Below are 16,658 nucleotides of genomic sequence, written 5' to 3' on the forward strand. Positions count from 1 at the left end.
TTTACAGTATATTTTAATCTCTTGTAGGGCCATTATGTATAGGTAAAATATACATAATATAAAATTCACCATTTTAACTATTTTTAAGTGTACAGCTCAGTGGCATTAAGTACATCCATATTGTTGTCCAACCATCACTACCATCTATCCATAGAATATTCATCATCCCAAAGTGAAACTTTGTACCAATTAAACTACAAGACCCATTCCCCTCTCCCCCAGCTCCTGGCAACCACCATTCTATTGTACTTTCTGAATTTGACTACCCTAAGTACCTCATATGAGTAGAATCATATATACTTATCCTTTTGCGAATCCTTTCTTCACTTAGCATAATGTCTTTCAGTATCATCCATGTTGTAGCACGTGTCAGAATTCTCTTCCTTTTTAAGGCTGAATAATATTCCATTGTACATATATACCACATTTTGTTTATCCATTCATCTGTTGATAGACACTTGATTGCTCCCATCTTTTGGCTATTATGAATAATACTGCTGTGAACATGGGTATACAAAGATAACTTCATGTCCCTGCTTTCTGTTCTTTTGGGTATAAACCCAGAAGCAGAATTATTAGATCATATGGTAATTCTATTTGTTGTTGTTTAGTTTTTGTTTCATAATCATAAACTTAACTCCGTAATCCAGCTAGACTTGGAAGGGGATAAGGAAAACTTGGAACCCAAAAAACTGCAGTGAGAACACAAAGATTATAGGCTATCATGAGCAAATGAGAGAAGGAATGGTCTGGTAGTTAAGATACAATACAAGTCAAATTTATTAGTTATCCACAGTCAGAAATGGTGAGCTTCTTGCTGGTCTTGCCAAACCTGGACCCAAAGCACTCCATGGTTTTCACAATATTCATGCCCTCTTTCACCTTGCTAAAGACCACGTGCTTGCCACCCAACCACCCAGTCTTGGTAGTGTAGATGAAAAACTGGGAACCATTTATGTGGGTCCACAATTTGCCATGTACAAGATGTGAAGACCCATATGCTTCAGAGTGATGCTTATTATCAAATTTCTCCTTGTAGATAACTTGCTGCCAGTGCCATTATGGCATGTGAAGTCACCACCCTGGTACATAAACCCTGGAATAGTTCTGTGAAAGTAGGGACCTTTATAACCAAATCCTTTCTCCTCAGTGCTCAGAACACTCAAGTTTTCTGCTGTCTATGGAACTTTGTCTGCAAACAGTTCAAATGAGACATGGTCCAAGGTGACATCAACAGTGAATGTCAAAGAACACTGTGGGGTTGACCATGGTGGGGTAGTGCAGGCTGGCTTCGGGTGGCATCGGCAAAGCCCTATTTTTAATTTTTTGAGAAACCACCAACATGTTTTCCATAGCAGCTGTACCATTTTACATTCCTAGCAGCAGGGCACAAGGGTTCAAATTTCTCCATATCCTCACTGACACTTTCTATTTTCTGTTTTTTTTTTTTCCTTAGAGTAGCCATCCTAAAGGATGTGAAGTGGTATCTCCTTGTGATTTTTATTTGCATTTTCCTAATGATTAGTGATGTTAAGCACTTCTTTTCATGCGCTTATCGGCTATTTGTATATTCTTCTTTGGAGAAATGTGTATTCAAATTCTTTTGCCTATATTCAAATCTAGTTGTATTTATTTATTTATTTATTTATTTATTTAGTTATGGCTGTGTTGGGTCTTAGTTTTGGCACGTGGGATCTTTCGTTGCAGCGCATGGGCTTCTCTTTAGTTGTGGCACACGGCCTCTCTAGTTGTGGCACACGGGCTTAGTTGCCCTGTGGCATGTGGGATCTTAGTTCCCTGACCAGGGATCTAACCCATGTCCCCTGCTTTGGAAGGTGGATTCTTAAGCACTGGACCCCCAGGGAAGTCCCCAGTTGTTTTTTTGTTGTTGCATTTTAGTTCTTTATATACTTTGGATATTAATCCCTTATCAGATATGTGATTTGAAGATATTTTCTCCCATTCCATGGGTTGCCTTTTTATTCTGTTGATAGTGTCCTTTGTGTAACTAGGACACAAAGGTTTTCATTTTGGTGACGTCCAATTTGTCTATTTTTCCTTATTGCTTGTGACTTTGTGTCATGTATAAGAAATCATTACCAAATCCAATGTCGTGAAGCTTTCTTCCATGTGTTCTTTTAAGAATTTTACAGTGTTAGATCTTATGTTCAGATCTTTGATCCATTTTGAGTTAAATTTTGCATATGGTCTTAGGTAAGGGTCCAAGTTCATTCTTTTGCATGTGAATATGCAGTTTTCCCAGGACAATGTGTTGAAAAGGCTGTCTTTTTCCCCATTGAATGATGTTGGCACCCTTGTTGAAAATCATTTGACTATATATATATGAGGTTTTATTTTTGGGTTGTCTTTTCTATTCCATTGGTCTCTCAGTCTGTCTTTATTCCAGTACCACATATTTTGATTACTGTAGGTTTGTAATTAGTTTTGAAACTGAAAAGTGTGAGTCTTCCCACTTTGTTCTTTTTCAAGTTTGTTTTGGCTATTTGGGGGTCCCTTGAGATTCCATATGAATTTTAGGATGAATTTTTCTCTTTCTGCAAAAAAAGTTGTTGGGATTTTGATAGGGATTTTGCACGCTTATTTCCTCATGTGAGCTTTAGTATCAACTTGTCTAGCTGTATTTTTAAAACGCTTGGTATTTTTATTGTGATAGCATTATATTTTTAAATTACCTTAGGTATAGCTGACATCTTTGGGATCCTGAATTGTACTATCCAAGAACAAGGAATGTTTGTCCATTTGTTCAAGTCTACTTCTGTATCTTTCAGTAGTGCTTTAAAGATTTTTTCATATAGGTTTTGCATATTTCTAAGTATTTTATCTTCTTTGTTGCTATTATAAATGGGCTTTCTCTACTTTTACATCTATTGATTGATTTCTTTATGCCAATTTACATCCTGTTACCTTCCTAAAATCATTTAATGTTTGAGTTTATCATTGATTCTCTGGGACTTTCTAAGTGCACACTATCTGTAAATAGAGATAGTTTTACTTATTATTTTCCAATTCTTATTCCTCTAATTACTTTCTCTTGTCTAATTGCATTTTCTAATACCTCCAGTACAATATTGAATAGTAGTGGAGACAGTAGGCTTCATTACCTTGTTCCTAAAATTAGTGGAAATACCTCTAGTGTTTATGCCTTAAGAAAAATGCTAGCTTTAGGGTTTTGTTTATTTAATAATGTAGCTGTTGATTTCTATTTTCTTAAATTTTTTTTTTTGTCACAGGCTATTTAAGTACCCGTGGAGATAATCATATGTTTGTCTCCTTAGATCTATTCACATGGTGAATTATATTAATTGATTTGCTAATATTGAGACAACCTTGCAATCCTTTAATAAATCCCACTTAGCCATGGTGTATCATTTTTTTTAACATCTTTATTGGAGTATAATTGCTTTACAATGGTGTGTTAGTTTCTGTTTTATAACAAAGCGAATCAGTTATACATATACATATGTTCCCATATCTCTTCCCTCTTGCGTCTCCCTCCCACCCTCCCTATCCCACCCCTCTAGTGTATCATTTTTAATGTGGTATTAGATTTTGTCCATTAATATGCTATTTAGAACTTTATCATTGATATGTGATACTGGCTTGCAATTTTTTTTTGTATTTCTTTATACAGGTTTGAAGCAAAGTTATACTTGCTTCATATAAAGAATTTTGACATTTTCCATCTTTTTCAGTACTCTGGAGCAATTTATGTTGCATTGGGGCTGTGTGGTCATTCTTTTGTAAAACCATTTGGACATGGGGCTTTTCTAGTTTTTCTATAACTTTATTTTTCTACAGGTATTTGATCTTTTTAAGCTTTCTTTTTTCTAATGGAGTCAATTTTGGTATACTTTGTTTCTCTAGAAAATTATCCATGTTACCTAGTTTTAAAAATATATTTGCATAGACAACTGTTGTTGTCTTGCTTTGTATGTTGCTTTTGAGACATCTGATGTCAAAGTCCCCTTCTCTTGTAAGTTGTTTGATTTTTTTTTTTCTTGGAGACCTTGGAGATTTTTTTTTTTTTTTCGTCTTTAAAGTCTAATCATTTTACTAGGGTATGTCCTAGAGTTGATCATTCTGATATTTTTTCCCAAGTACACAATGGGCCTTTTAAATGTATAAATTCAGATATTCTTTTATTTCTGGAAAATATTCTTGAATTGTAGTTTTAAATATTAGTTCTGTTCCATTGTTTTGTTTCTCTTCATCAGAGACTCCATACTATCTATCTATCCATTTATCTATCTGTTGTGTTGCTTCTTCTTTGTTTCTAATTCAACTACTTTCTGATCCTTTTCTGTTCTTTCTTTTTCTAATTTTCATTCTCTTGGTTTTATTCGTGACTTTCTTAAATGTATTTTATTAACTTTTTAATTTGACTGTATTATTCTATGGCCAACTTGTAATTTAGCTTTCCTTCATAAGATAATTTAGTTTCTTCCATTTTTTTCCCGAGTCCAATTAAATATCGTTTCTTTTCTTCCTGTTATTTGCCTATTTCTATGTTTTATTTTTCATATGCCCAAATACTTTGAAGAGATTTACTTTAGTTTGAAGTGTTGTGTTAGTTTTCTTCTCCTTTGTCTTTTTTTGCGGGGTGTGAGAATTTTCATCAATTAAGGTGTTTTCTTTCTTTTTCTTATAGTAGCTTTATATAAATGTAGCCTTTCACCTACCTATTTCATTGATTTGTAAAGATTTACAAGATTTCTAGTCCCAGGGCGCCCTCCTCTGTTAGTATAGCAAACTGTTTTTATTTATTTATTTATTTTTTAATAAATGGCCATGTAGGGGGGCGGGTGTTGGGGAGAAGGGTCATGTGTCCTCCAAATTTTTTGTTCTCTCTTGCAGGACTCTACTTTTCACTTTTGTTTCTTTCTCCCTCACCCTCCAATCTCCAAAGGATTCCTATTCTTTCCTCTTACTTTCCCCCCTCATAAGTCATGCCTTTCAGAGAATCCTACCTTGAACGCATGCAGCTAAATCCCTTCCTTTTAGTAAGTGCTGTGATTTACCAGGACTCTTGTTTTTGCAGTTAGGAGAGACTTTCTCTTTCTGGAAGGATTTTAGGTCCATATGGGGGCTACCATACACCACTCTTCTGTACAGTTTTTCCCAGACTGCCCTTGTTCTCCATGAAGGCTTGCAGCTGCAGTGTGAGTGAGAGTGCACTGGGAGTTGATGTCTATTTTTCTACTTGAAGATAATGTGAGTTTGGACATTCTCTTTATTCTAGTTATGCTAAAGGTGTCCGTTTTGGGTAGTGCTATTTGTTTTTCCTGCTTTTCTTTTCCTCTTCTCTTTTTTTAAAAAGTGTGCTGGGAGAGTTGAATTGATGTGGCCATTGTTATCATGGTTGTCCAGAATTCCATTTCTTGAGTTTTATATCATTTAGAGTATCTTTGGCTATAAATTACAAAGATGCTTGGCTCAGATTGGCTTAGAAAACAGGGAAATTCATTTCTTTACATGTAACAAGAAATCTGATGCAGGACATCTCAGGCTTGGACCTCAGGGCTCTGTCTGGTGTCTGCTGGCTTTGTTCTCAGGGAAGATGGCAGCAGCAGTTTCAGAAGCACAAGGTCCAGAGTCCATTGACTCCTGCTGTGGATTAGATTCCCTAGAAATAGAGCCTGTTTCAGGGATTCACGTACAAGTGATTTTTTGATGCAGTCCTCTCAGGAGAATCTACAAGCAAGTGAAGGAGGCAGGATAAGATGGAGGAAGCATCTAGGCAGAGGTGGGGTTTTAGGAGAAGCTAGCCTCTGATCCCACAGGGAATTCTGGAGCATGAATGACAACACAGAGTTTGTCTTGAGGGAGACAGGACAAGGGGGCTTGATTCTATATCTCTGCATCAGTCACTGGTCAGTCACAACTGGGTCCTGTAGCCACTCCTAAACAATTACAGTCGGGACCCAGCCCCACCAGGATTGACGTAGACTAGTTGAGATATACCCCTGGAGCTGGGGATGGTTCATCTTCCCCTGAGTCATGTGAGAAAGGAATAAATCTGGAGCAAAAGTGAGGTGCAGTTAGGAGGCAATGGATATCCCTCAGGCGGCCAGCCACGTGTGTGGCAGGTACCTATCTTGTGCCAGGACTGGGGCACAGTGGTGAGCGCCCCCAACAAAGGGCTCTCGGTCTAGCCAGGAAGACAGGCAGTGAGAAAGCTGGGTGTCTGGGTTCTGATGGGTACTGTGATGACAGAGCAAGGTAAGGGAATAGAGATGTCTTGGAGGGGCTGCTTTACATCAGGTGGTGAGGAAAGGCCTCGCTGGGGTGAACATTTGAGCTGAGGCCTGCAGTGCAAGGGGAGAAGAGAATTCTGGTTGAGGGAACAATGGTGTCGAAGCTGAGAGGTGGAGACACGTCTGGGGGATGTGAGGAGCAGTAGGGGGTTAATGCAGCCGGAGTGGACCAGAGAGGGTGCTGTAGCCTGGGAGACACTGGAGACGGAGGCCGGACGCCATGAGGCAGGCACAGGTGTTAAGAAGGAACGCGTTCACGGGCCTGCAGTGTGAGAGGAGTCAGGGAAGGGCTTTGAGCAGAGGACCGGCTTGACCATTTACATGTTTAAAATATCTTTTTTTTTCCTGCCAAGTGGAAAATGGGTTTTAAGGGGGCAAGAGGGGGAGGCAGAGAGGTCAGTGAAGAGTGGGAAGCAAAATGGGCAGACTCAGGGACTGATGTGATCCTGGGGGCGGGGGTGGCATAGAAGAGGCACGACGGGTGCTGGTGGCTGGGGGCCAGGTAGGAGGTGTGCCCAGGAATGCAGAAGGGATGCCCCAAACTCATGTCCCCAGAGCCTGGGGCCCAGCTGGCCCACAGTGTTGTGGCGGGGGGGTGGAGCCCTCCTGATTCCGCCTTCTCTGCTCCACATGGGCAGGGTTCTGGAGCACTTCAGCAATCTTTCGAGAGAAGTGAACCTGGACTACGAGCGCAGCATGAACAAGATCAACTTTGACAAAATCGTCTCCTCCAAGCCCAAGACGTTCTCCTATGTGACCCTGCCTGAGGAAGAGGAGGAGAAGGTGCCCAAGCAAGGTGACGCTGGCTAGACAGAGGCAGGCCCACAGCCACCCACGGCCAGAGCCCCTCCTGCCCCTCCCTCTGGGACCTCCCCTGTCCCCAGCATTCATCACCTTCTTTTCCTACCTGTCTGGAGAGCTGGGGGTTGGGGTTGTGGGGGTGGGGTAGAAGAAAGCTCTTTGATTTATTATTTTTTTAATTTTAATTTAAAAATATTTATTATTTATTTATTTATATGGGCTGTGCCCGGTCTTTTTTTTTTTTTTTTTTTTTTTGGCGGTACGCGGGCCTCTCACTGGTGTGGCCTCTCCAGTTGTGGAGCACAGGCTCTGGACGTGCAGGCTCAGCAGCCATGGCTCACGGGCCCAGCCGCTCCGCAGCATGTGGGATCTTCCCGGACCGGGGCACGAACCCATGTCCCCTGCATCAGCAGGCGGACTCTCAACCACTGTGCCACCAGGGAAGCCCTGTGCCTGGTCTTAGTTGTAGCATGTGGGATCTTTTTAGTCGCGGCATGTGGACTTCTTAGTTGTGGCACGCATGTGGGATCTAGTTCCCCGACCAGGTATCGAACTTGGGCCCCCTGCAGTGGGAGCACAGAATCTTACCCACTGGACCACCAGGGAAGTCCCCGAAGGCTCTTTTAAAAATAGTAGTCTGAGCAGTGCAGAAGTGGCAAGGTAAACATGGACTAGGAAAGCAGTTGTCCAGAAGTGGATGAAAAGTGCTCTGATTTTCTGACCTAGGGACATGCAGTCCTTTTCTTCCTCCAGTAGCAAGAGTAGGTTGGCACTGCTGCAGCTCCATTTGATATGTGGCAGACCGAGTCTCAGAGCTCCTTGCTTGGAGCTCTCTGATCCCTGCCCCAGCTTCCATGTGTGTGAGGTACCCAGGAAACTGGGGTGGGGTGCAGACCATGGGCACTCCCAGGGGCCTGATGCCCACGTCTTCCTTTCTTGGTGCTCCAGGGCAGGCCCCAGATGGGCCCCAGGGGTGTGTGCAGGTTGGCTGGGAGGGAGTGAGGAGGGAGCCCATGGTTCTCACCCACCTTCAAGGGGCCTGTGATCCAGAGTGACCTGGAGGGAATTGGTTTACCCACCCCAGAGTGGGCACTTCACTGTGGAGCCTTGGGGTCACCCAGGTAGGCCATGGGGAAAGAGGGGTTCCAGGGACATGGGTGTCTCTTCCAGGGAGGAGGCAGGAGTTGTTCCCTCCATCAATACCTGGTAGATCTGCCCTGACCCCTGGTACATCCAAGGCCCATCTGACACTGGCCCTTGACCCCCATCCCTGCAGGACTGGTGAGTGTCCCCCAGTACCCATTCCAGGAACAGAAGGCAGACTTCACCTTCGTGTCCTTGCTCACACGGTCGGAGGTCATCACGGCCCTCAGCAAAGTGCGGGCCGAGTGCAGCAAGGTGACCGCTATGTCCCTCTTCCACTCAAGCCTCTCCAAGTACAGCCGCTTAGAGGAGTTCGAACAAATCCAGTCACAGACCTACTCCCAGGTGCGTGGGCATCCAGGGCACAGAGGGTGATAGCGGGCCAGGGCCTCGGAGCTGGTGGGCACAGACAGGGGCCCTGGGAAGCCCGGAGTTGATCAGCCGAGAGCCCCTGCTTTCCTTAAAACTAGGCCTTGCCTCTTCCTAGACCTTGCGGGAAGCTGGGGCGGGTGCCAACCGGGTGTTTCATCTTAGAGAGAAAAGGAAAACCAGGCTGGGCTCCCTTTCTAGTCCTTTTCCATCCCAACACTGGTGGCCTCTGAAGCAGACTCCCAGTCTTGGAAAGGGGAACAGGAACCCCATGCACCCCCATATCTACCTGAGCATGGGAGTGTGAGGGGGAGAGGTGTAGCCTCATGGGAGACAGGCACCAGTGGGCCCAGGAGGAAAGCTCCTTTCTGCTCCACTCTGTGCCTCGATCTCTCTCTCTCTGCCTCATTCTCTGTATCTCTGTGTCTCTCCCTTGGCTGGAGGGAAAGCCCTGCTTTTGCTGCCCCTCCCTCCCTCATCCCCCCACCTCCAGAAGCCCTGGTCCCTGGGGGTCATAGGGGGTGTTGGTTGGCAGGGCTTGGCAGTAAGTTGGGGTTGTGGGGAGATCCCTTCATGGTCATCTGAGTCTGGAGAGTGCCTGAGCATGGTGGCTGTGGGCAGTGCGCCCCGCAGGCAGCCACATGATGCCACTTGTGGCCACCGCAGGTGCAGATGTTCCTCAAGGACAGCTGGATCACCACGCTCAAGGTGGTCATGCGCAGCAGCCTGCGTGACATGAGCAAGGGCTGGTACAACCTCTACGAGACCAACTGGGAGGTGTACCTCATGTCGAAGCTGCGCAGGCTGATGGAGCTGCTCAAGTACATGCTGCAGGACACACTGCGCTTCCTGGTGCAAAACTCTCTCGCCAGCTTCGCGCAGTTCATCAGCGATGCCTGCTGCAGCGTGCTCGACTGCACCGATGACATGGTCTGGGGCGAAGACTTCATAAACAGCCCCTATAGGTGGGGCTCGGCTGGGCAGAGGCACCTGTCGACACCAGAGCTGTTCCTTGTCAGGCGCTGACGGCTAGGGCGGTACAGGGTCAGGGGGCCAGGGCAGCCAGGGGCAGGGTGCCCAGCGCTGCTGGGTCCTGGACACAAGGGTGGGCCTGGCTCCTGCCCTGGTTGCTGGGGAATGTCCCAGCAGCTCTGCCTGGCATATCTTCTGGTGACTTCCATCTCTGTCACTGAGTTCCTCAGTTGAGAAATGTTTTTTGAGCACTTGCCATGAACCAGGTGGGGTTCTAGGGGAACAAGAGGGGTGCGGCCCCTGCTCTCACATGAGCACAGACAGCAATCAAAGAAATAAACAGATACAGTCATTGCTGATCTCGGCAGGGGCTCTGACATATCCAGGAGAGGGGACGTTGCCAAGGGGGTCAGGGATGAGGTGGCATCTGAACCAAGAACTGAGACAGAGGAAACCAGCCATGAGGGGATGGTGGGGAGGGGGCACCAGCTGGAGGACCTGGAGGCACGGAGGGAAGAGAAAAGTTGGGGCCGTCATGGAAGGAAAGGCCAGTGGCTATGGCTGGAGAGGGAAAGGCAGGGGGGCTTGGTCAGGATGACTCGGGAGAGGTTGCGAGGACCAGGCCAGACCATGTAGAGCCTCCTGCGGTCATGGTTGGGGGCTGGATTTATTCCGATTGTGGTCAGCAGCCATCAGAGGGGAGTAACAATCCAAATTATATTCCAAAACCATGCTCTGGGTTTGTGAGGATGAGTGAGGCAGAAGAGAAGTGAGACCAAGGCTCTTACCATTGTCTAGAAAAGGGGTGATGGGGCTGGGTAGGGCAGATTTGGGGCAGTGAATAGGCTGTAGTGCTGGGGAGAGGATGTGTAGGAGGAAGAGGGCAGGGGAGGAGACCAGGCTGACTCCTGGGGTCCACTGAGCCCTGGTGGGAGTCAGGGAACATGGAATGTCTGAAATGCTCATTTGAGGTCAGGGTGGTTGGCAATCCAGAGTGCGGAGGAGGCTCGGCTGGGATCTAGGCTTGAAGGTCGTTGCATGTAGTGGGTGTCTGGAGCCAAGGATGGTGGGCTCCCAGGGAGAGCATGGACGCCACAAGTGCCCAGGGCCTCTCCAACCTTCCCTGATGACCTCAGGACCGCGTGGAGGTCGTTCTCCCTCTCCCTGGTGCCCATGGGCCTCTGGGCAAGTGGCAGGAATGGAGGAGCCTGTCTGGTTGGTGTGGGTCTTTCTCTCTGGTAACTTGGAGGTTTCTGGGAAGAGGGCAGAGGCAAGTCTCGTGCATGAAGAAGCTCCAGAGCCATAATGCCGGCAGCAAGGGCAGGGACTGGGCTTCCTGTGCGCAGCCCTCTTCAGGCCCCTGCCCACAATCCGCCCGACCACTGTCCCCGCAGGCCCCGCAAGAATCCCCTGTTCATCGTGGACCTGGTGCTGGACAGCTCAGGGGTGCACTACAGCACGCCGTTGGAGCAGTTCGAGACTTCTCTGCTCAACCTCTTTGACAAGGGCATCCTGGCCACCCACACGGTGCCCCAGCTGGAGAAGGTACAGTGGCACTTATGCCAGGGTGCTGCCACAGTGTCAGAGCAGTTCAACTTCATCATGGCTGGCAGTGTGCTCAGCCCTTTAATTCTTGAATAGCTCATTTAGTCCTCACCACAAGCTGAACTGGGTACCATTAACATCCCCATTTTGTAGATGAGGCTTGGAGAAGTTTTGCCCAAAGTCACATAGCTGCTAAGGGTCAGACCTGCGATTGGAACTAGGCTTGCTCACCCACTCCTGCCACAGCCATGTCTGACCCAGATCTCATCCAGCTCCTGACCTCTCTCTTCCACTCAAGATGTAGACAGAGACTGACCTCCACTCTCGGGACCCCTTCTCAAAGGTCCTCATTCGTCACCACAGCACAGCCTGCTACCCCAGGCCCCACAGCTGCTGTAACTCTAGTCCCCTCTTCTGTCCCTTGCTGGTCAGTCGGAGACATCAGTGACCTGGTTGTCCCATTGGCCTTGAGCTGAGCCAGGCAAGGCAGAGGAAGATGCTGTCCCTTGGTGGGCCACCTGGGCCTCCCGCCTTGTATTAGTCCACAGCCTCATCTAAGAGACGTGGCAGCAGACCCTCTGCCCTGCCCCCACCATGCTGTCTATGCTCGGCCACGCTGCCGCTCACTCAGTCTTTGGACCACACTCCAACCCTTCTGCCCGCCTGCCCTGTGGCTCATCCAGCTCTGTGCGCCTCCCCACCTTGCCCCACAGCTGGTGATGGAGGACATCTTCATCAGCGGTGACCCCCTGCTGGAGTCGGTGGGGCTTCATGAGCTGCTGGTGGAGGAGCTGCGGGCCGTCATCGCCAATGCTGTGTGCAAGGCCATAATCCCACTGCAGGCCTACGCCAAGGAGTACAGAAAGTACCTGGAACTGAACAACAATGATGTTGGCACCTTCCTCAAGTGCGTGGGTGCGTCAGAGTGTGTCTGCCTGTCTGTGTGACCCCCACTCACCCTCTCACCACCCTCTGCCCCTCGTGGGTGCCCGCTGTCCACAGGGCCTTCCAGACGCAATGCCCGTCGGCCGAGGAGGTGCGGGAGGTGGTGCTCACCCACCTGCAGGAGAAAGAGATCCTGGACAGCTCGTTGCCCAGCATCATCATCATCGGTCCCTTCTACGTCAACGTCAACAACGTCAAACAGAGCCTGTCCAAGAAGTGCAAGGCCCTGGCCACTTCCATGCTGGACATCCTGGCTAAGAACCTGCACAAGGAGGTGGATGATGTAGGTGCCCACCTGCCCGGCCCCAGAGACCGCACCAGCACACACACCGTGCATATGTAGTGAACTCCCATGAGTGAGGCTCAGGGGTGTCTGCAGACATCCAGGCCAATGGAAGGGTCTGGAAGTCACCCTGCCTCGACCCTGCCTGGGGTCATATGGGAGGTCCCAGGAAGTGGGGGCTTCTATCTTTTCCCCTGGACTTGTAAAGAGCTGGGAACCCCTCACAAAGAACACCCTGAGATGATCATTTCGCAGAGCTGAGGGTGTGCAGGTGCAGGCGGCTGGGGAGGGGGAAACGCACTGGGTGACCTTCAGCTCCCCAGTGTGCTGGAAGGGAGCACCTCTTTTCAGAATGCACCGTAGGATGTGGTGGGGTGGGGGCAGTTCCCTGTTGGAAGATACTGGGACCAAGAAGGAGGAGCAGGCCCCTGGGAAGGCAAGGGAGGGGCACACGGCCTCCCCAGCACCCTCCCCCTCCTGCCAGATCTGTGAAGAGTTCCGCAGCATCAGTCGCAAGATCTACGAGAAGCCCAACAGCATTGAGGAGCTGGCTGAGCTTCGTGAGTGGATGAAGGGCATCCCCGAGAAGCTGGTGGGGCTGGAGGTGAGGCGGGTACACGGGGGGCTGGGGGCTGGGGACAGGCAGGGGCTGGGAGAGCAGGAGCCGAGAGGCTGGGAGTGAGGTAGACACACAGAGGACAGTTGGCCTCGGAGGGTTATGAGGCTGGGTGCACGATGCAGATTCAGAGCTATACTGTTTGGGCTGTCAGGAGGGCATGAGTGGGGGGCTGGAGTTTGGAGGTGTGGTGGCCCAGGCCCTTGGAGCCCTGAGCCCAATGCCAGCACCTCCTCCACCACCCCAGGTCTCCCCTCTCTGGAAGAGGGCACCCTCTCCCTAACACCCAACCACTTTGAGGAGCCTGGTCCCAGTTACCCTCCCACCTCCCAGGTACACATAGTTCTCATCAATGCCTATACATGCAGGATCGGATTGCGAAGGTCATGGATGACTACCAAGTCATGGACGAGTTCTTTTACAACCTCAGCACAGATGACTTCAATGACAAGTGAGTGTGAGGTCGGTCCTCACTCCAGGCAGGTGGTGGATAGCGGGAGGTGGGGGAGGAGGTGCTGAGGCATGGCGGCTGCAGGCTGTGCAGTCACACGTCTCCACGTGGGCCAGGGCCACGTGGCCAGTGGGGCAGAAGGAAATCATTTGGCCCTCTTGGTCTAGGGACCCTGCTGCCCCCCACTCTGTCTCCATTCTCTATCCCATCATTGGCCTGACACACACATGTTCACCGGGCCTGGGATCCCCTTGTTTGTGGTTGAGGCCCTTGGGGGTCCTTGGGAGCATGACGAGAAGGCAAAGCCCAGCGTGGTGGGCGGTCCCTGGGGAGGAGCACTTGTCCCCACCCAGCTCGAGAGCCTCATAGGAAATAGCCTCAGGTTGGGACTGCCTTACTGAGGCCAAGAGACCCCTTGCCCAGCCTGTCTTATAGCCTGGGGCTGGCTCCAGGTTGCCAGCGTCTGGCAGAGACTAGCACTGTCTCCTGGGAACCCTGCCCAGGAGCCCTAAGTCACCTGCTTTATGGGACATCCTGGTGCTCAGGGTGGCCTCCCCCACGATCTGCAGCCCAAGGCCAACTGCAAGCAGAATCTCTGAAGCCCACAGGGTCACCAGGTCAGCCAGGCAGAGGGAGTTGATATGAAGGAAGCTGGTCTGGTGGCCCTGTCTGGTCACCAAGGAAATGCAGGCCAGAGGCTGTCACTTTGCCTCATCTGAGCTGAGGCCCTTTACAGACCTGGGGAACTCAGGATCGCTTCTCTCATTTTGGACACCATTCCCTTCTTGTCCTGTCACTGCGCTGGGCACATTGGGTGTGCATCTCCCTGGAAGCTGCCCACAATCCCAGGGCGGGGACTGCTTTCCCTGCCAGGCAGCCCCACACTGCAGTGGTGGCAGTGGCTGCCTCCAGGCTCACTTCTACCTCCCGGTTGCCCAGCCCCGGCTGCTCCAGCTGCCGCCTGGATCCCCCATTCTCCCCTTCACCCTGGCCTGCACACCCCATGATTTCAGTGTGACATTCCCCCCCATAACCCATCCCTTCCCCATCCAGATGGGCTGCCAGCAACTGGCCTGCTAAGATCCTCGGGCAGATAGAGATGGTACGGCAGCAACACATGGAAGATGAGGAGAAGTTCCGCAAAATCCACATCATGGATCAGAACAACTTCCAGGAGAAGCTGGAAGGGCTGCAGGTGGCGCTGGGTTGAGAACACACACACACACACACACACACACACACACACACCACACACACACACACATACCACACACACACCATACACACACACATACCACACACACACCACACACACACACACCACACACACCCACCACACACACCCACCACACGCACCACACACACACACACACACACACACACACACACACACACACACACACACACACACACACACACACACACACACACACACACACACACACCCCACACACAGCTCTCCAGGGCCAGGACTTGCCCCTTGCAGTCAGGAGGTGCTGTGTCAATGTTTGCTGGGCGAGTGAACAAGTAGCTAAAAGAATGAACTGAAAGGCCAGAGAGGTGCCTGGGCAGCAAGTTCCAGGAAATTTCAGAGTAGCAAAGAGCCCCAACCCCTCTGTTGTGTCCTCATGGGCACTGTGTCTCCATCGGACCTTGCTGTGTTACCTTGGGGTGGTCAGCTGCCTGTGATAGGCCAGGAACCTCTCACTCCAGGAGAAAGTCCCCTCAGAACTGGGAGATGTTGATGCTCTGGGGACCTCAGTTTCCCTGGGTGTGCACAGGGATGCATGAGCATAGGTGGGCCCACAGAGGACTCTGATCCCTCGCTCCTTGGCCTGCAGCTGGTGGTAGCTGGCTTCTCCAGCCACGTGGAGATTGCGCGAGCGCATGAGATTGCCAACGAGGTGCGCCGGGTCAAGAAGCAGCTGAAGGACTGCCAGCAGCTGGCGATGCTCTACAACAACCGCGAGCACATCTTTGGCTTGCCCATCACCAACGTAGGCCTCCTCTGGGTGCACTGCCCCCCAGCCCTGAGAAGGGCTTGAGGAGGAGCCCATGGCATTTGCGGCCACATCTGGAGCCAGCTGCCAAGTATCAGGGCCCTGGCATTTGGGGGGGGTGCAGGACTGAGCAGGCTGCAGAGAAGAGCTTACCCCCGTCTCCTGGCCCCTAGGGCGAGGAGGCTGCCTGGACCCAAGCAGGAGGCTGGAGGCTCAGTGCAGGCCTTGCTCAGCCACTCAGAGCCCAGAGCCCATGGGGGGAAGGAAGAAGGGAGGCCAGGCCTGAGTCCATGGGGACAGGATCAGGGACAGCAGCCAGGAGCAAGGAGGGGCCCCAGAAGGAGCAGCGTGGAGAGAGACTGGGGAGCACCCCGACGCAGCCCCAGCTTTTCTGCCCCTGCAGTATGACAAGCTCTCCAGGATGGTGAAGGAGTTCCAGCCCTACCTGGACCTCTGGACCACAGCCTCCGACTGGCTGCGCTGGTCAGAGAGCTGGATGAACGACCCCCTGTCAGCCATCGACGCAGAGCAGCTGGAGAAGAACGTCATCGAGTCGTTCAAGACCATGCACAAGTGCGTGAAGCAGTTCAAGGACATCCCAGGTAGGCAGCCCAGCCAGCCCGTCCCCTCCTTCCCTGCCTGTGCCAGCTGCCTCTCACCCCTGCCTGCCCTGCCCGGCAGCCTGCCAGGATGTGGCCTTAGACATCCAGGCCCGCATTGAGGAGTTCAAGCCGTACATCCCGCTGATCCAGGGGCTACGCAACCCTGGCATGAGGACCCACCACTGGGACATGCTGTCCAATGAGATCAACATTAATGTCAGGCCCAAGGCCAACCTGACCTTCGCCCGCTGCCTTGAGATGAACCTGCAGGACCACACTGAGAGCATCAGCAAGGTGGCCAAGGTGGCTGGCAAGGAGTACGCCATCGAGCAGGTGGGCCACCACCAGCAGGCCCGCCCTGCCCCACCCACATGCTGCCCAATGGTGTGGGAATGTGACAGTACTGGGCCCTATCCCTGGGGCCCCATTCACCAGGCCAAGAGGTTGAGGTGCATCCTATTAAGTGCGTTAATAATGCATATGAAGTGCTTGGCATGGTGTCTACCACCCCTATTATTATTCAGTTATTCCTCTCAAGTTATTCCTCTCTCAGGAAGGTGCTGATAGCATTACCTCATTTAACAGATGAGCAAATTAAGGCTCAGAGAGGTTCAGCAATTGGCCAAGGTGGCATAGCCAATAAGGGCTGGAACTGG

At 50.3% G+C, this 16,658-nt stretch overlaps 1 protein-coding gene and 1 pseudogene across 2 annotated transcripts in view; one reads left to right on the forward strand and one right to left on the reverse strand.

Moving 5' to 3' along the window:
* Positions 1-16,658, forward strand: part of DNAH1 (dynein axonemal heavy chain 1) — a gene marked incomplete at both ends in the record, with an annotated part of 79,055 nt that overhangs the window by 19,436 nt on the left and 42,961 nt on the right. Inside the window, 12 exon segments of the mRNA XM_082663598.1 lie at positions 6,914-7,071; positions 8,353-8,564; positions 9,255-9,553; positions 10,955-11,105; positions 11,819-12,012; positions 12,108-12,333; positions 12,818-12,937; positions 13,318-13,400; positions 14,454-14,595; positions 15,242-15,397; positions 15,804-16,002; positions 16,082-16,335. Coding sequence (XP_082519724.1) covers positions 6,914-7,071; positions 8,353-8,564; positions 9,255-9,553; positions 10,955-11,105; positions 11,819-12,012; positions 12,108-12,333; positions 12,818-12,937; positions 13,318-13,400; positions 14,454-14,595; positions 15,242-15,397; positions 15,804-16,002; positions 16,082-16,335 — 2,194 coding nt within the window.
* LOC309828341 (peptidyl-prolyl cis-trans isomerase A-like) lies at positions 787-1,269 on the reverse strand (annotated as a pseudogene). Its single transcript has one exon. The product of its transcript is annotated as a peptidyl-prolyl cis-trans isomerase A-like (transcript).

Source organism: Grampus griseus (assembly GCF_964374135.1).
Source record: "Grampus griseus genome assembly, chromosome: 10".
Classification (NCBI taxonomy): domain Eukaryota; kingdom Metazoa; phylum Chordata; class Mammalia; order Artiodactyla; family Delphinidae; genus Grampus; species Grampus griseus.